Source organism: Paralichthys olivaceus, chromosome 12 (genome assembly GCF_024713975.1).
Source record: "Paralichthys olivaceus isolate ysfri-2021 chromosome 12, ASM2471397v2, whole genome shotgun sequence".
In the NCBI taxonomy this organism is placed as follows: domain Eukaryota; kingdom Metazoa; phylum Chordata; class Actinopteri; order Pleuronectiformes; family Paralichthyidae; genus Paralichthys; species Paralichthys olivaceus.
Genome location: NC_091104.1, coordinates 16,162,950 through 16,180,925, shown reverse-complemented (window position 1 = coordinate 16,180,925; position 17,976 = coordinate 16,162,950). Strand labels below are relative to the sequence as shown.

General features: G+C 42.4%; 1 protein-coding gene across 2 annotated transcripts in view; it reads right to left on the bottom strand.

The window, feature by feature from the left end:
* LOC109627899 (latent-transforming growth factor beta-binding protein 2) overlaps positions 1 to 17,976 on the bottom strand; it is an 84,484-nt gene that overhangs the window by 47,863 nt on the left and 18,645 nt on the right. For both annotated transcript variants that reach the window (XM_069535706.1, XM_069535707.1), the window contains exons 4-6: positions 5,464 to 5,717; positions 3,906 to 4,085; positions 994 to 1,194 (exon numbers count right to left, since the gene is read on the bottom strand). In XM_069535706.1, coding sequence (XP_069391807.1) covers positions 994 to 1,194; positions 3,906 to 4,085; positions 5,464 to 5,717 — 635 coding nt within the window. The remainder of the gene's footprint in view (positions 1 to 993; positions 1,195 to 3,905; positions 4,086 to 5,463; positions 5,718 to 17,976) is intronic.

Below are 17,976 nucleotides of genomic sequence, written 5' to 3'. Positions count from 1 at the left end.
AACAGATTTTTTGAGGAGCTGAGAAGTTTTTGTAGTGAAGAGAATGAGTTCTTTTGTCCTCCTGACTGAGGGGAAACATCCATCTTCAGGGAGTGCCAGGGTTTTTTCCCAGAATCCTGACCCACTGTCATGAATCATACGCTCACAGACAAATGTCAGGGTGAGTCCAAGAAGAAGAAATAGACCTTATCAAGAGTCCTGAACATGAAACTGCCTGTGCGTGTATATAAAGCAGGCAGAGGAGAAGGCTAACTTATTTGTGGCGACGTGACAATGCAGACATTAGACTCATGTCTTCTAGTTATGATTTTTGAAATGAAGGAGGGAGAGATCTCTGAATGGAATTTAAATAATCTAAGACTTCTGCTTCTGCTTCTACTTAATGTTAGACAGAGTGAGATTCTGAGAGAGATATACAGAGGAAATAAAGAATACCAGAAGAGATGGAAAGTGAGCAAATCTTTTTTTTATATTCCTTCTTATAGCTTCATGATGGTGCCTCGCTCTGTTTCTTATTTTCACTCATGTTTGATGAAAGCAGCATTGTGCGAACAATATAAGGACTTCCACTGCGTCATCCATTACTCGCTCTGCTCAAAATAAAGTCTTACCTCCACTGCTGGCCCACAAAGGCAGAGTGATGCATGGTAAACAGATTTGAAAATCAAGTGTGCAGTTGCTTATTTAAAAGAGTCAAAGTGGAGCAATTGGCAAAAAATAAAAGTCTCATGAATCTAACATTTAAAAGAGGGAGATTTTGTGGCAAAATCACAGTGTAAATATTTTGTGTTGAGTTCAACTGACTAATAGTTGTCTTGACAGCTCTGACAGTTCTGATGATGTGTGTTGCACCATCCACTTAACCCTGTCAGGGTATACTTACTCCACAAAAGACGAATGGTTTGGAGACAGTAGAGAGTGATGCAGCTGAATTCGACATGCAACAAAAGGTCAGTTTGGTGAGCTCGATTAGTCGCAGCATTAAGTGATCACCTTGTTGATTGGACAGAGGCAGCGTGTACATGGAGTGGGATGGAGCTTTGGGTCCCTGGTGGCTGGCATCTTTGTGAGGGTTGGTTCTGGCAGGTGCCGGCACTGGCAGGTGACAGAACTTCCCCGTTGAGTTTGAAGGACACCAGCACTGGTCCCTGCCGATGCATCTGCCTCCATTATGACAGGGGATCTGACAGAAGACTGCATAAAATGGGAGAATGAGAGGAAGGGGTGGTCAAGAGAAAAAGATGAAGAGGTTATTACAAGTGGGAAATTCGTCAGAGAAAACAACACGCTACATTTATTTCGACAGATTTATGCAACCTCATACACGAGGATGCAGTAATAAGAAACAGAAGGAGTAGTCCTAACAGGAAGGGCATGTGTAGAGGCCTCATGTGGGCGAGGTTTGTTTGCAAACAGTAATAGTTTGCAAACAGAAACTGTCATGCTGTTCTCTGCTTTGGCATTGGCAGGCTCCATTAGATGTTTACAGAGTTTCAACTTTGTCCTGAGGGCAGAGCTGGGACACTGCCCCTAATGCGGCACCTCTTTCATTGGCATGTTTTGCCTCACAAGGTAATTACATACTCCTTTGTGGGGTGATGAGTGAGGATACACCCCGTTACTATTTGAAGAAAATACAAGTCTATGCATATCTGTAGGAAACACTTGCTTGGCTGGCTGTAGGAAAAGTAATTTGAATTCCCGAACTATCTAATGCTGTACACAATTTAAAAGCAGGGAAACTTGGTCTTAATCATGTGAGTAAATTGAATTCCAAAACGTTTTCTATCCACACTTTGATTTATAGGTTGCAATTTACCATGGGGAGAAAAAGAGGGAACTGGCCAGATGGTTTTGACAGCGCTGCTTTCACAGACTTCTTCTCTGGCCTTATCTTTTGGCGTAAGGGATGGGTGCCAGCTCAGCACCCTACATACCTGAGCCTGCTCCCATCTACAGATTCATTCTAACCTGAACTCTCCTAACTCAAAACATCAAAGACTATCAAATGGGGAAAAAAAACTCCATCCAACCGTGACGAATAAGAAAAAGAACCATTCTGGGGCACAAAGGATTTAAAAAGTGAAGACCTGAACTTTTTTATTGCACACAACACAGATATGAGGAAGGTTAAAAAAGATAGCTGGAGATAGGAATGGCCCAAATATGTAATGAAAGAGGACACTAGTGATGGAAACTGAGCCGTTGAGCTGCATCCTCTCTGAATCATCGAGAGAGACAGAAACAGGGTGCAAACAGGGAACAGACAGACACTGGACAGTCTCAGTGGCATGGAGGTAATTAGCTCCCTGTCGCACAGCATTAGCAACCGTGTGACTGGAGAGGGAAGAGACAGAGGGACGGAATAAAAATAGAGATTGAACAGATAGTGGATGGAAAACAAAAGAGACAGGGACGGAGAGACAGAAACTAACTGAGAGGGGTCCAGTGTTGTGTCCAGACATAAAGGAGGGCCTCTTCTGATTAGCGGAATTATCAGATGCAGCCCTGGTCTTTCTCAGGCCAGTTCCACCCCCACATTGGGGCAGGAACTATTCTTAGACTGTCGACTCTGTACGCCACGCTCCCTGTCTGACTATCTGTCTCATTAACAACCACTAACAACCAAATAAACACACTCCCTTCTCCCTCAATAAACACACTTCAACTCAATTTAATATCAGGCTTTTAATAAGTGCTGTACCCAGGGAACCTGTTATAAGTGCTCAGCCTGATTTTACAGCACTGTCTACAAGAACATAACAACAGCATGAGATAACTGTTTGTCATCTACTTGACATTCTTCTACGAACACGCACACCCGAGAAATAACAGGATGCTCGCCTAAATGGAAAGCAATCTCTTTTTTAACATGCTCTTTAACACATGCCTTTACATAATGAAGGGAGATTCGTAGATGATAAAAAATGGGACATAAAAACAAACTGCTGCTGGGGGAAAAAGCGGAGGTGCCAGGAATGTAATCGTGTGGGCAGCCTCTGCCAGGATGCTGAAGTGTTTGGAATATCCACACCACGTTCCAAAACCCCATTAATGGACACATAAATCTGCAATATCAACCTGTTTATATATTCATAAGTCAGCTGGGTCCTCCCCAACGAGCCTTGCACACTGAGGTGAAGGATGGGTGCATGTTCGAGGGGCTTGTATGGATGTGTGTGGGATGTGTACCCTTCACCTCTAATCCATGAGAAGTAGTTAGTCTGTGTCTTAGCTGAACCCTTATAGCTGCTGACCCAACTAAGAAACATGCAGGGGGTACGACCCTCCCCTTGGCATTGGCCACCCCCTCCCTTCCCACGGACACTCCTGCGTGAATTTGAAGCAAAGCCCCCTGGATAAATGGCAGGTTTAATGTAATCCCTATAAAATCCTGCTCATGCTGCTACTCTTTCTCTCCCCTCTGCCTCTCCCTCTCCTCTTTCATACGCTCCTTCTCTCCCAGGGAGCACATTAAATGGTTAACAGCGGGGCTAGCCGTGAGGCGTAAACCGCAAAGAGATGGGGCTAAGTGTTGTGAGCGTTGGACCACCACGTGTGTGTGCGCGAGGGGAGATTAGTCCCCTTTTTACACAGCCCGCTTTTAATCTGCCCTACCGCCGTCTCTCCTACTTTCCATGTCTCTCTTTCTTATTGACAGTGAAAGTTTTCAGCATAGCTCTCAGTTTTAATCTCCTCCACTCTGCCTCCTATGAGCTTGGTATTCAGAACAGTGCAGCATGCCACTGGGAACCCATTTTGTAAAAGCACACCCCATAAAAAGGGGATGGAGACACAAGGAAAGTTTGTGAGCATTGGAAAGTAAGCAAGGTAGACAGTGAGAGAAAAGCACAGAGTAGAGGCAGCAGGCGGGAAAGATCAGCGGGCCTGGAGTCGACACTCACAAAGTCTGAAGCCCTGGTTCTTTGCCTGCTGCTGTTGCTGCTGCGAGGTCTCACTGTACACCGTGGTGATGTCTCCCTTCTTACAACTGTTGTAGCAGCGCCCGTCGCCGCACACCCTGCGGCACAGCATAGGCGTGAAGACGATTTTGATGCGGTCCAGGTTGGAGGTGAGGTTGGCCCCTGGAAGACACACACACACCTGCTTGAGAAGGAGCACCAGCAGAGACAGGCTGGAAACGAGCTGCATCCTTTCTCCCTCAGCCTCACTGTGACACAATCCCCATCTGGGCAAAGGGAGGTTTATAAGTGTGTGAGGGTGTGTGCTGACGACTGGCTAGTGGCACGCTGCAGCTGAATGAGTGATGTGGATGTGCCACAGGCCAACAAATGGTAGAGTGAATACTATTAGGTATCGGGCGAGCATCCAAGCCCTTTATCTTTGGGAGAAGGTGTTTTGGATGTGTGTGTATGTGTGGAGGAGACAAAGAAAGTGTGAGTGCAAGTGAACATTGTGTAATGGTGGGAAGCTGTTCAACAGCCGTTGCCCTGGTAGACGGCTTAAAAACAAGGGAAGCATGAGCAGCAGACAGCTGTGTACGCTGGACAGTGGATCAGAGCAAGATGAGGTAGTGAAAGGGAATTAAAAATTAGGAAAGACGAGATCATTTTTTTTGTTGTTGTTCAGGGTCGAGGCGCCAGTGTTTAGTGCCTGTCATGTCAGAGAGGTGACAGTGCACATTTCCAAAGATATCATAGTACCTGCATTAACAAACACACTGCTCATAGTCTTCTCCAGCAACTACACACATTGATTTACATTGATTTCCTGGAAACTTGATCTCACCTTAACTGTAATTACTACTTGCCAAACCCTAACCCTGACACTAACCGTAACCTAACCTTAAAACATGACTACAAATGTGTAATGATTTACACTATGGGGACTTCCTTTATTTCCCCATTAGGAGGACAAGTTCCCACAATGTGAGTGTGTCAAGAAATGTAGGTCCTCACAACCTGAGTAATACCTTATCTCTCTCTCTTACACACACACACATAGGTTTGCACAGCTATTCATAATCAATACTTTGCATTGACTTACATTAATTGTGGACAGCCTAACTAAACCACCTTAGCCATGACCACTTTATACCTGACGAATCACAATTCACATCTTATCCCTAACTCTACCTCAGAAATTATATTTTAACTCATAATCCTGGCAGGGTCAATGTATATGCTGGAAAAGGTCCTAAAAATGCAACAAAAACAGTACATACACACACACACACTGCATGTAGCTTCAATATGAAACATTCATCCGTTCAGTGTGATGAAGACCACAGAGGGGGTGGTATGATTGGACAGAGGGAGAGGGGAATTGCAGCCTGGGATGCAGCCAATTTGTTTGTGGCTCAAGTTGCATTTAGCAATGACACCACAGGATGTGTTAGCTTCTGTAAATTGAGTGGAATTGGCTTATGTTTGTTTTGAGATTGGAAATGTTAAGTATGCATGGAAAGTGAGATTAGATAGTGTTTATTTTTTCTGTCCTTACCTGCTGGTTGCAGCGCGTTGTTGAACTGTCCATTTAGCTGACTGTCCCCGTTGGTCCTTTGAGCGTTAAAGGAGTGTACGTTGTTTTGCCCATGTCTGTGTCCATGCCAGTTCCTGTGCTCAGTGCCATGCCCATTACTGCTGGGTAGAGCGTTGGAGGTGATGGGCCCAGAGGATGATGGATAACGTTTTACAGTGCGGGAGGTCCCTGTCTGCTGAGGGGAGGTGTCAGGGGGTCCCCGTCTCACTTGGGTCCTGTCAATCACATCAACACGGGACCATAAACATATGACCTCAGACAAAGGCTAATGTCCCGCACATACTGTATATACACTCCCATCAGCTACGTATGGTCATCACCGTGAAATCCATTTAAGCATGGTGATTGTGTGCAACAGAAAATAATATCCCTGAGAGACAAACATGCACTCTTAGGTCATAGCTTTGCTTAATTGACTTTATAGATAAGACTCAACAATTTAGAGTTTTAATTAAATTAATAAAAATAATTCTTTAAGCACACAGGGTTTCTCAACCAACATCTGCTGTAAGTCAGAGAGCCATGACCCTCACTAATTAATGAAAGATTATGTTCAACATTAAAGACATTTCGTAAGAGACAATTTTTCATCACTGATTAACAGAAAATCAGGCAACCAAAGCGAGCAAGACTCACAGGTTCCATCTTGTGTGTGTGTGAGTGTGTGCACACATGTGTGCATGTCTGTGTGGCTGGTCTGTTTGCCTCGGAGAAAACTGTGTGATTAAACGCATTAGATATTTCCATCACGACTACAAAACCTCTCCATCACACATTGTGTCTGCTTGACTAGATTATGAACTCCCTGTTCTGTCTGACAGCGGCTGATCAGAGAGCAACATTCTGAGGGTCGCCCTGGGTTGGAGGAAGTATTAAAACTAAGGTCTAAGAACAAAGCACGACCAGAGATGCAAGGGGCACGTTTTTTAACCAGTGAGCGTTTGATTTGGGTCAATTACTGAGCCTGTATTGCATGACCTGGAAGCTGAGCTCATGTGAGCGACCTAGGGGGTGGTGCGTGCCTCTCAGACAGAAAGGCAGACCGGCATATCTTGGCTTCAGTCGTCTAGGAAAACTCCAAGAGTGCTGGGATTCAGCCCCACAGAAAACATCTGGATCCCACTGATCTGCCCTGACAGACAGTCAACAGAGCAAGACAAAGACGAACAATGTCGGGTAGATCAGAAGAACATCCGCAAAGCACACCTGTGGCCCTGTGATGTAATTGAGGTTGTAATCAGAAACCAAATGAGGATATAAACCATGCATTAACATTTTATTGTATGTGGTTTTTAGCCACACACTACGTTTTTATACACTGAATCAGTCTCTGAAGATACACAATGGTAATCAAGCACATAACACATAATACTACCACTCAAAAATGCATACATGTACATGCGCACAAACACACACACACAAACACACACACACCCTATCCCAGCTGTGCTAGATGTAGCACAAGCCTATGCATGTCTCTTCTCCTCACAGAGTACAGGCTAAATTCCTGTAGCCACTGGAAACGGGACACTAAATGAAAGGGGGAAAAGGGAGACAAATGTTTGTTACGTCATCTTTTCATACGACTACAGGCAGCACCTATAGCTGACAGCGGCTGATCCAGGTCCTGAATGTAAAGGGCGAGGCCCAGGAATAGGACGTGTCACAGGGAAATAAGAGGTACTTGTGTCAAGGTGGAAAGGACAGATAGGAGGTGACCCAGCTACCCTGTCCACTCCAAATTATGACCACGTTTTTCCAATGCTGACTGGAACACCTGGCCTGCAAGCTTCCTGTCTCGCTTCCTTGGCTTGGCCAGATGTTGCTATTTCTGTCTCCCTCACTTTCAATGGCAAAGTTACTTTCGCCGAGCATGAGCTCAGCGCTGCCCTCTCAGCCTGCAGTTCAGGGGGGTGGTGAGGGCAAGCGCAACTCGCACTGCACATTTGATGTCATAATTAGGGAACTTCAAGGCCCCTGCGATCCAAGGAGGAACCATTCCCCTTCCTTGTTCTGGGTGACTTGAAAGTAATTTTGAAGACCTCTGCCAAGATTACACAGAACATGGTTTGAAAAGACAGATGGAAAAAGGTTTGGGGGTATTGAATTATAGCAATACAATTTTAACCAACAGGGATGATAAGACAGCTGCTGATTCAGCATATGGTAAAGACTAGACATCCATCGATATCAGACTCTGCCCCATTTGAAAATACACTTGGTTCTGCTTTTGTCACGTTGGCTGGGCTATCTAATTTTTACACTTCTCCATTACTGGGGAAAACATCTCTAAATCACACTAATTGACACTTGTCCTCTCTAATCTGTATACAAACATCCTGCATGTATAATGCTAAGCTAAGCTAATTGCTGCCTGGCTTTAGCTCCATAGCCTTGACATTAGTATCAATCTGCAGATCTTACTCTTGGAAGTAAAGCAAATAATTATATTTATAAAAACCTTGAACAATCAATCTAATTGGCCAAAAAACAACATACAATGTTGAAATAACAGACTAAATTATGTTTTGTTATGTAAACACTTTGATTACATGAGGGAGATTCAGTTGCATTATGAGGCTCGACTGGATTTTGTACATGACATGTCTTATTTCAAGTTCAGAACATGTGCTCAATAATTATATTCAAAGAGAAAAAAATTCTCATGAGCTGATAAATCTCAGTCCAAATACTTGATCAAAGCATCGGTTCATATTTGATAGCAAAGGAGGCCTCCAACTAAGACACGAAGCCATTGGCGTGGTCCACTTTCACTCATTATTATTCTTTTCACATGTACGGCGAGCAATTATAACTAAACCTCAAAAGCTCATCATATTTGTGGAAATTACAAAATCAAACTAATGGCCAAGAATCTACACTGTGGACGAAAAAGTCCAATTCTTTTGCAAAAGTATTACTTGGCTCTGAGTTGCTACATAGCTTTCGTCTCTGAACTAATCTCAGCATTTCAACATGTGAATATTTGCTCTCGTGAAGGGATGACAGGCAGTATGGATGGCAGTTCCAGCCAAGCCTCTTGACCCAGATGAGTTGGAGAGTGTTGGAGCGCAAACAGCACATTGTGGAGCACTGTGAAAACACCCGCCAGGACCAAGAACTGGAGGACGGTCAAAAAAGACTGCAAACCCTCTGATCTCTCAGCTTCCGCTGATGCTGTACATAAACCATGTTGTCAACCAAATGATTTGCACTGCCAAGCAAAACACTAGGTGCACTTTGATGTTTTGATGAAAAGTGTGTGTGACGGGGAGAGATACATTTGGAAATTTGGTTAGGTGCCTTTTTTTAAGTGCCAGGAAACCCCATAACGGCGACTTGGAAAACTCCACATGCCATCATCCCAGTGGTGAGTGTGTTGTGTCTGTAGGTTGCCCACTGCGAAGAAGGAGCCTCTTAGATAGACAGGGAAATTTTGATGATCCAGTTCACCTTAAAATTCAGACCCACTTACTCACACACATACATGCAGTGACCCAGATCCTCTGGAACTGTTTACATCTTAAACCATTTGCATAGCTCACTCAGCATGACTAGACCAGAAAAATGTTTATGTGAAGCACCGCACAGTAATGTATGGGCCACAGCTGACTCATTCACTCACAGTTACAGTGTAAGTCTCTGAGGTGCTTCATTGCTCTCTGTCTCTATAAATTAAAATTTTAAATGAAGCATATTTGTCAGTTAATGTATTTCAGACAGATAACCTAGTTTCTCTGGGCTCGGGATGTCAAAGAGGATTGTGTTATTAAATTGTTTTTCACAGGCCCTCGCAGCACAAGCTCAGCACAAGTCCACCTTGGCAAAGCTCATTTTTCATTTTGACTTGTTTGAGAATACCAAACTCCGAACCCACATCTAATGGCTTGGATTGTCAGCTTATGGCAGCTAATGCAGAAAAGAGACTGATATGAAAAGCTCGTCTGGTGGTTGGATGGAGCCATTTGGCTTTGAACAGGCTTGTCAAAACAAGAGTCTGACAGCAGACAGAAGTGTCCAGCACGAGCATCCCGGTCTGGATCCCACCGCACAACTCGGTAGCTCCCAGCTTTATCACTTTGTCTCGTCACAGATCTCGTGTGTTGGACTGGACATGACCTTCAGAGTGACGAGTGGCAAACCATCAGCAAGCCGAAACAAGAGTCTCTCTATCCTGCTGAGGAAAATCAAGTCATTAATCTTTTTATTTAAACAAAATGTTTAATTCTTCCATTCACCTCTTTCCAAGATGGAGCGTCAGCCAAAAACCCTTATTACATAAGAGCTGAACATAATTAGGGCAATTTGAAAGCTACTTGGTAAATGGGAAATGAAATAATGGCCATCAGACCAAGTGTAAATCAAAGTTTATACACATTCATCTCACTCAGAGAATGTGTGAAAGACTTTTGTTCATTTCATAACTTGACCTCGAATATGTGGATCATCAGTCTAACTGGAGGGAACAGCAGAAATCTAAAACACTCAGCTGAAACAATGAAAACTTTGTGCTGCTCAACCACTGCAAACACTGGAAGACAAGAATTATAACTCTACTTGGGACACGCACTTTTATAGTCAGAAAAGGAGAACTGAACACTTTAGAGAGCACTATGTTTGGGGTACAAACAGTTTTTGGATTCAACAAAGTATATTGGCTATTATTCTCTATTCCAGAGCTTTTATGCATTCCCTTCGGAGCGACAAACCAACAGTTATGAGATTGGATTCATGTGGTTTGTGATGAATCAAGTAAATCATGCAGCCCAAATATATTAGTGAGACACTGTTAAACAGGGAAACACCTTGAAATGGACAAGGATCATTTTCTCTTTTCTGCTCTAGATTTGGGAATGTCAAGAGAGATGGTTTTTAGCAGGAGACAGATTAAGCTCCACATTTCACAGACGAAAGCTCGTAGATGAGGAAGGAGAGTGCAGACTGTTGAAACTAGTCCCAGGAGGTGTTATTCAAGAACATTAGCAAAGACTTACACAGTCACACTTGCTCATGTTTTGCTATTCAAAGCCCAACAGTGTTATGAATCTCTGTGACGTCCAGAGCATTAACTACGATGTAGCTACGAAAAAGGAAAACATTCCAGATCATACAGATACTATCACAGGTTGACTGTGATTCCTGTTCCAAGTATGACTTGTCTGTTCAGAATTTGATTTAGCAAAAAGTCAGCTTTTATATCAGATTTTTGATAAGAAATGATTTACTTTGTTTGTTATTTGAAAAATGTAGGTCAATTTCTTTATAATGGGAGATGATGTGTTTGTTTTCTGAAGTCTGATGTAGCTTTAAGGGCTCACAGGCAAAGATGGGAAAAGCTTGATTCAGATTTTGGTCAGTCTTAATGACCATGGTGTATTTTAGGAGGTGAAAGAAGTCTCTGCGGGCAGGGAAATAATTAATCCTTTCTTACTTGGCCAGTCAGTCCACCAAACCATGTGTACCGCCAGTGGTCAAACCCCACTGCGGTCACACATCTCATTCCTTAGGCTTTATGCAGAACGCCCTCATCCATTCGTTCTTCACCACCAAGCTCCCTGTGTGTTTCTTCCAATAAAATCTGGAGGTTTGATGCTTAGCAGGCACAAATACATACATCCAACCCCATTTTCATTATGTTGTTGTTGTGTTACAGCGTAGCAACAAAGTTATTCGATGGCTTGGTGGTAAAGTTTGTGTTTATTGGGAATGTAAAAATAACCCGACATGAGCCTCTGTCACATTAAAGCCTTTCTTAAATTACAGCTTTTTGTAGATGTTAAATCTCTGGTAATAAATAAAGTCTTGGCTTTTCTCACAGCTTGTTTTGCAAGATAATTGCATGTGAACTTCACAATTTCAATTCAACAATGCTGATAATTGTTTTACAAGGGTAGTTTGATTTGATTGGAAGTATTGTTTTTTCTTGCTGAGATAGATAAGAAGATTGATATTGCTAACATTTCTCTACAGTAGATAAAGCTAGCAGCCAGTTAGCTTAGTGTAAAGACTGCAAGAACAGGGATAAATGGCTAGTTACCATGGCCATATCGAAACGTAAAAAAACCCACATACATACATACTAACTAATTGATACATTAAACCCAATTTCTTAGTCAGTGTGTGAAGTGTGAAAACATGTAATTTTACAGAGATTTGTGCTCCGCACTAGTTCTCTACTGGTGATTTGGAAGGACATGTTCAAACATAACTTGAACAGCCATATGATGTTGTTAAACAATCAAAAAATATTTAATCTGCACATTAGTAAGCTTTAGTGCTTGACAGATCTCTGTCAATTGATAGTGTTACAATGCCAAAGGCTAGTTCAAACAGCCAGTCAGTGCAAGGACAAATGGATATGCCCAGATCTTTTTACCACTAAAGGGTTTACAGCTGGAGCACAAACATCCTTTCATCCTGAGCCAGAAAAACAAGATGTGTAAATGTCAGTACGAGTTCCAAGTTACGTGAACATGATATGAGCAGAGCATAAGTTACATGCACCTAATGTACTTTGAATTGCACTTTATCCAAATCAACCATTACCAATGATAGTGCTGTGTGAGATTGCCAAAAGGTTTTGTATTTTATTAGCTTGGAAGTCCTACAAACAGTGATAACAACTGAAGCATTATTACGACCCATCCAACTTTTGTTTCTGATCATGTTACTGAATCGAAATGATTTAGATGTGTCTCACACATCACTGTAGCTCATTGTCAGTGATGGTGGTCATGAGCAATCATGAAGGTATCAGGAGCCTGCAGATGGTGGACAAACAATCACCTGTCAGAAATGGCTTCATCAGAAAACTTTGCCATTGTTTTGTCCACGTGTAACTCCACAGGCAGCTAAACGTCTTCAACAACCCATAGTTACAAAAATGATGTGGTTTTTAAATAAAAACAGTGAAACTAGACTAGAAACTAGAAAAAAATCATCTAAATTAAATTTTAAATTAAAACCTGAGTTGCATGAATCCAAATAAACCATAATAAGGCCTCCTGGACAACAAAGTTGGGCTAACTAAGTCGAATCAATGCTTTACAGATGTGATTTCAAATGTGAAACCACATCTTCCCTACACAGATACAGTATCAGTCTTTTCAATCTTCTAATCTAACTCTCAGCAAGAAAGCTTGTATATATTTCCCAAAATGTTGAACTATTCCTTTTAAGCATTTTAATTGTATATCACTGGTTATATAAAAATAATATCAGTGTGCCACACTCTATTATAGATGTGCACAAACTATAAGATTGGATGGCAATCAATCACTGCCACTAGAGCACCAATGAATGGGTGAAGTAAAAAATGTGTCTTGGCAAACAACAGATTTCACTCTTGGAAAAATGAAAATGAATTTCCAGAGTAGTCGAAATACAAGAAGAAAAAAACTGTATGATGAAATTTTGACTGACTGCTGCTTGATTTAATTTATTCGCTGTCAGTAGTGCCAGAAGTCTCGTATATGTTCCATACTAAAAAAAAGGAATCACTGGCAAACACCAGGTTGCTAGAACATGTACAGAGCTTAAACGATAAGCTCCTTTCTCCTGAAAAAAGTTCTTCATGCGTGGATGCATAAGGCCAAACATCAGTGAGCAATTAAGGCCCAGTCTCTTTTTGATAAAATCTCTTCTCATTATGACTTGGATAATTGTTGGTCCTGGCAGAATATTTCCCCTTGTGAAAATCTGGGTGTGTCTGAGGGCTTATCGCACCAGCCACAGAGGCTGGATTAAATCATGTTTTCTCTGTCTGGACGGGCCTTCCAGGAATCCCGTTAGTAGCAGCCAGCGCCTGGGTGAAATGAATTACAGAGGGGCTGGATTGATTCAGAAAGCTTTTTCTTCTCCCCCTGGGGATGGGGCTTATATTAGTGCAACAACTGGGCCTATTGCACACTGGAGAGCGCACAGTTTCTTGTGAAATTTATTTAGCAAAGGCTGTTATTTAGATTAGCCAGTGGGCTACACAGACAAATGAAGAGATGAAGTTCCACTTAATTTTATAGCTATTACTCCCCCCACTGTCGGCATGAAAATAGATTTTCTGTGAATTTGACCTCATTGAGGTTTTCAGACATTACATGATCAAAACATATGACTACTGCAGTCTGCTCGATCACAGGCCAAAAAGTGTGGAATAAGCAGTTACCTTTTCATCTCCAGGGGGGGAGTGGTGGGGGCAACCTGTCTGTTTTCACCTCAGCATTTTGTTTCAAGCTAGAAGAAATCCAAACAGGCCAAATTCTGGATGGAGGCGAGACAGTGTGGTTGCCGTGGTTCGGGGGCCAGAATCAAAATGCTTGGAAACATGGGGAGCAAAGAGGCTATTCAATACTCCCCAGTTTATTGTAGTTGCTCTGATCATTTACTTAGTAAAATGCCACAAGACAGGTCAGCAGGAAGAGCCATTACAAAGTGCTGACTGAGACTGTGCCTACACTGCTGAGTGTCATATGTCAGATTGCTTTGACTGTAAACCGAAGAGGGTTTCCAACAACAGGCATGATTGAGGGAATATTTGAACAGACCTGCAACATTGGTTTGCACGGCAATAAAACCTTTAGCAGACGTTCACAGAGAACATAAGGGAAGAAAGATGATGTCTGGACACAAAGAAGAAATGGGAGCTTGAGTATGATCGTTGCCACCTTTGGAGGTCTGCTACACTTCTTGGCCCCTCAGGAGCTCACATTGACTGGTCCTATGCACAGACCTACCGCTAATTTGTGCTTTCAAAACATTCCCCAATATCTGGGAACGAGCCTGATTGATGTTGCCTCCATCTGCCTCAGCTCCGGAGCTGGAGGCTGGACTGCATTCTGGGATAGGCGCCCCTCTTCCTATAACTGCTGTACAGTATCTGTCTCTCCGACAGCTGCATCTGCACAAGCCTGCTGGATGAAATAGATTTGGCTACAGACGCCGGGCCTGCTGGCTCTGCAGCACAGAGTGTGATTCGCATTGGGCTTCCAGAGCGTTGGGATGGAGAGAGAGAGAAAGACATATCTGTCCCACGCTGACTGCTGAGTTCTCTATGGTCTTTTGTTCCCTCTGGCTTAGCAGGAAGCCAAACACTCATGGGACTCGTTTGGCTCTGTGTTTGTAGAAAAAAAAAAAAACACCAACTCTTCCTGGTCTGGCTTATTCAATATTGTTGTATGTTCAGCTTCCACATGTTTAAAAATCTAGAAACACTTTTAAAACATATGCAGAAATAGTGTTGATTAATTCTTACCATTACATCAAAATGTGCAAAATCTTGTTGCCCTTCCCAGCATGTAGAAAGTTCACATGAGGACAGGGTGGCCTCCATAGCTGAGTCTGCACTCTGCCATGCTGATTTTAAACCCATAGTGGCAGAAGTACACAATGCAGCCATCCAGCATCACAAAACCATGTCAGAGGATGTCCATGTTCCGGAAAGCCCTATGCCATTCATATCGCAAGAGAAAATGCTCACCAGAGACCGAGCTCAGGGCAAAGGTCAGGTTTGTAGCACCAGCATGCCAAGACAAACATGCCTGCGATACACCAGCTGAAAGCCAGTTAACCTGACCCCGTTCGAGTTCATTCCCATTCTACCCACGCAGGGATACAATTTACAGCTCTGGACACATGGTCATATGCCTGGTTTGAAACAGAGATAGAGTCCCATTCATGTGGAAACAACACGTACAACCTGCGGGAATAACCCTGCACTTTACCACGCAGCTCGGCTGTAGGCATCCTCTGCTATGACAGTAAAACAGAGACGTGAGGAAGACTGTACATGTCCTCATGGAGCAGCAAAGCACATTGCCAGGTGGTACAGTAGGAAAACTTTCCCAGGCTGAATGTTTAGATATATGTTTTAGGTTTATGAACACTCATATCTGATCAAAGCCAAAGGCATCAAGAGTATTATGAGATGGAAAGCTACTGTGGGATTTGGGCTTCTCTTAATTTATTAGCCTCTCAGCTGAGTTATGAGAAACTTCTTGAGTGAATTTCCACTGCTGCCTTACAATGTTTATGATCATATTTATTTCAAGCCCTGTGCTTCTGTTACACCCAAATTCCTCTCATCATTACATCCAAGAAAACTGGTGATGATTGTAAAATAATATTTCAATACAGGTGCTGAGGTCACCTACAGGATTTTGACAGGGACTTCTGTCAGCGCTGGCAGTGTGGTTTGTCTGGAGTTGGAGTGAAAGCAAGTAGTGATCCATGATTAACATGGAGAACTCCCACTATGACCACAGTTTCCTCTGAGAAACAGCTGTGTGGCTATGTGCTAAGCCTTGAGTCAACAAGCCACAGAACCGCCAGTCCTATTAGTCACTGGGCAAACTGTAGGGCTGATATTAGCAGTTAATGCAGAGGAAGATGTATGTATCACCCACTTTTAAGGGTCTTTTTTCTCCATGTTACTGGGTGTTTTTATTTTTCTTCAATGTCTCAGTGTGTTACTGGGTGTAACCAAATTCATAATCATCCCTAAAGCAGATCACACTTTAAGAAAGTGTACAGAGCAGTTATTTTAGGTAATGCGCCAAAAAACTGATACGTTGAAATGTTTTTGAACATTTAAATACACTCGCTCTTATAGCTAGTCACTGGCGTATCTGCACCATCCTCCACAATTAGCAATGGTAGCAATGATGTCATTTGTTCTGTGCTACCCTCAATAGATACAACACATCGTATCAGATCACAAGGAATTAATCAATCAAAATAACATTGATACATAATTGCCTTACTTGCAGGTGGGTTGTTCTATTAAATAAATAAATGTTAGCATTACATCTAAGAAGTAAACAACATCACTGCTGGGGCTGCAGTGGTTGGTAATTAATTTCATGATAAGTTTAGGTTTATAAGTTGAATTAATTGCCAGTTGATGTCACAATGAATTGTGGCAAAAAGTGAACTAGTTTTACTTTTCGTTCAAAACACCCCTTGCGTCTCAGTAGCAGAACAACTGCTCTCCATAATGCACCAAACGATAGAAGATTCAGGTAAACACAACTTCTGCCACTAATGGTCTCTTAATGAAAACAATAACAAAAGACTTAATGACGTTATGAAGCAGAGTGGGATCATGAGAGTTTTTTTTATCACCATTGCAGATGAAAATCTGATGCAACTCAGGCACAAATCATGTTCAAAGTTTAAATAAAATTATGCAGCAAAAATCAATGAATATTCGTGATCTATTTTTTAAAAAAAGACTGGCTAACTGGCTAGGAGTGTGTTTTTTCTTCATCAAATGTACCTTGAATAAAATTGGAGATTCCTCTGGGTATGAACGTTATTAATAAAATACACAGGTCTATTGGTTTTTAATGAAGAACTGTTGCATTATATGTTTCAATTGATTAGTCATAAAATCAAGTTTGCGCTCTAGTTTAGAGATTATGGCCATTTGAATGTATACTATCACTTTACAGCTCTGTTTCCAGGTAGGTGCTACCAGCTGTCCTGACTCCGATTATGTAACATAGCCTAGAGGAAGATAACATTTGGAGGGAAGACCTGCATACTGCACACACATCCTGCACTGCCCTGCTCTGTTTCCTGCAGAGGACTGATGTAAGAGAATGGCAGGGATGTGAAGTTTAGCCTACATGACATACTCTATGTGTTAAGCACTGGCCCTGACCTTCATATTGGGATATGACGGACTGGCTGTGATGAACAGGGTCCCGTGCTGACAGGGAGAAGTCCTTTACCACTGGTGAGCACAGGGCTCACAGGAAACGCCAGGTTACATTGAAAAGCTGTTCTACTGCCTCAAATGAGGAAACTGTTATTTGTTTGCCAGCTGCATGTGCTGGGATGTTCCTATTTTCAGTTTTACAGTTCAAACTCCAAAGATCAGGCAGCTGAGACCTTTGGGACACAGTTTAAAGGGTCAGAGGAAAAGACCAGAGACAGCAATACAAGAAGAGGGAGTATGGTATGGAGTTATGTTGACGTCTCACAATTTTCACAGAACAGGAGGCTGCCCATATGTTTTGTCCATCCCAAGGCTGTCACTGATAAACGTGCTGAACTCATTCATTGGGATTATTCATGAAACCGTTGATCCTCTAAAATAACATTTCATTGTGGAGGTGTGCCTGAACAGGGTTGACAACATGTCTGCCATCATTCAATTGTGACAGAGAGAAATTCCAGCTCAAATAAGCAAATCTTTTGGATGGAAGGATTTAGTATGCCCAATAGAGAAAGAGTAAACATTGTAAAGGTGTGTTGATACAGACTGTGCTGTGTCAAATTGATGTTAATTCTCCTGGACTAGTGCCAGATGTGCCTTCGCAAAATTAAAACGTTGTTTCGCCACATTCTACACATGTTTGGTAGGTACATTGTGTTCAGGGTTGATTAACTTTGGATTTTTGGGGAATGGCGGGACGGTTCTTTTCTTTTCTCTTGAAAACCAAAGTAAACAAGTGATGGGCTAAAACCACATATCGG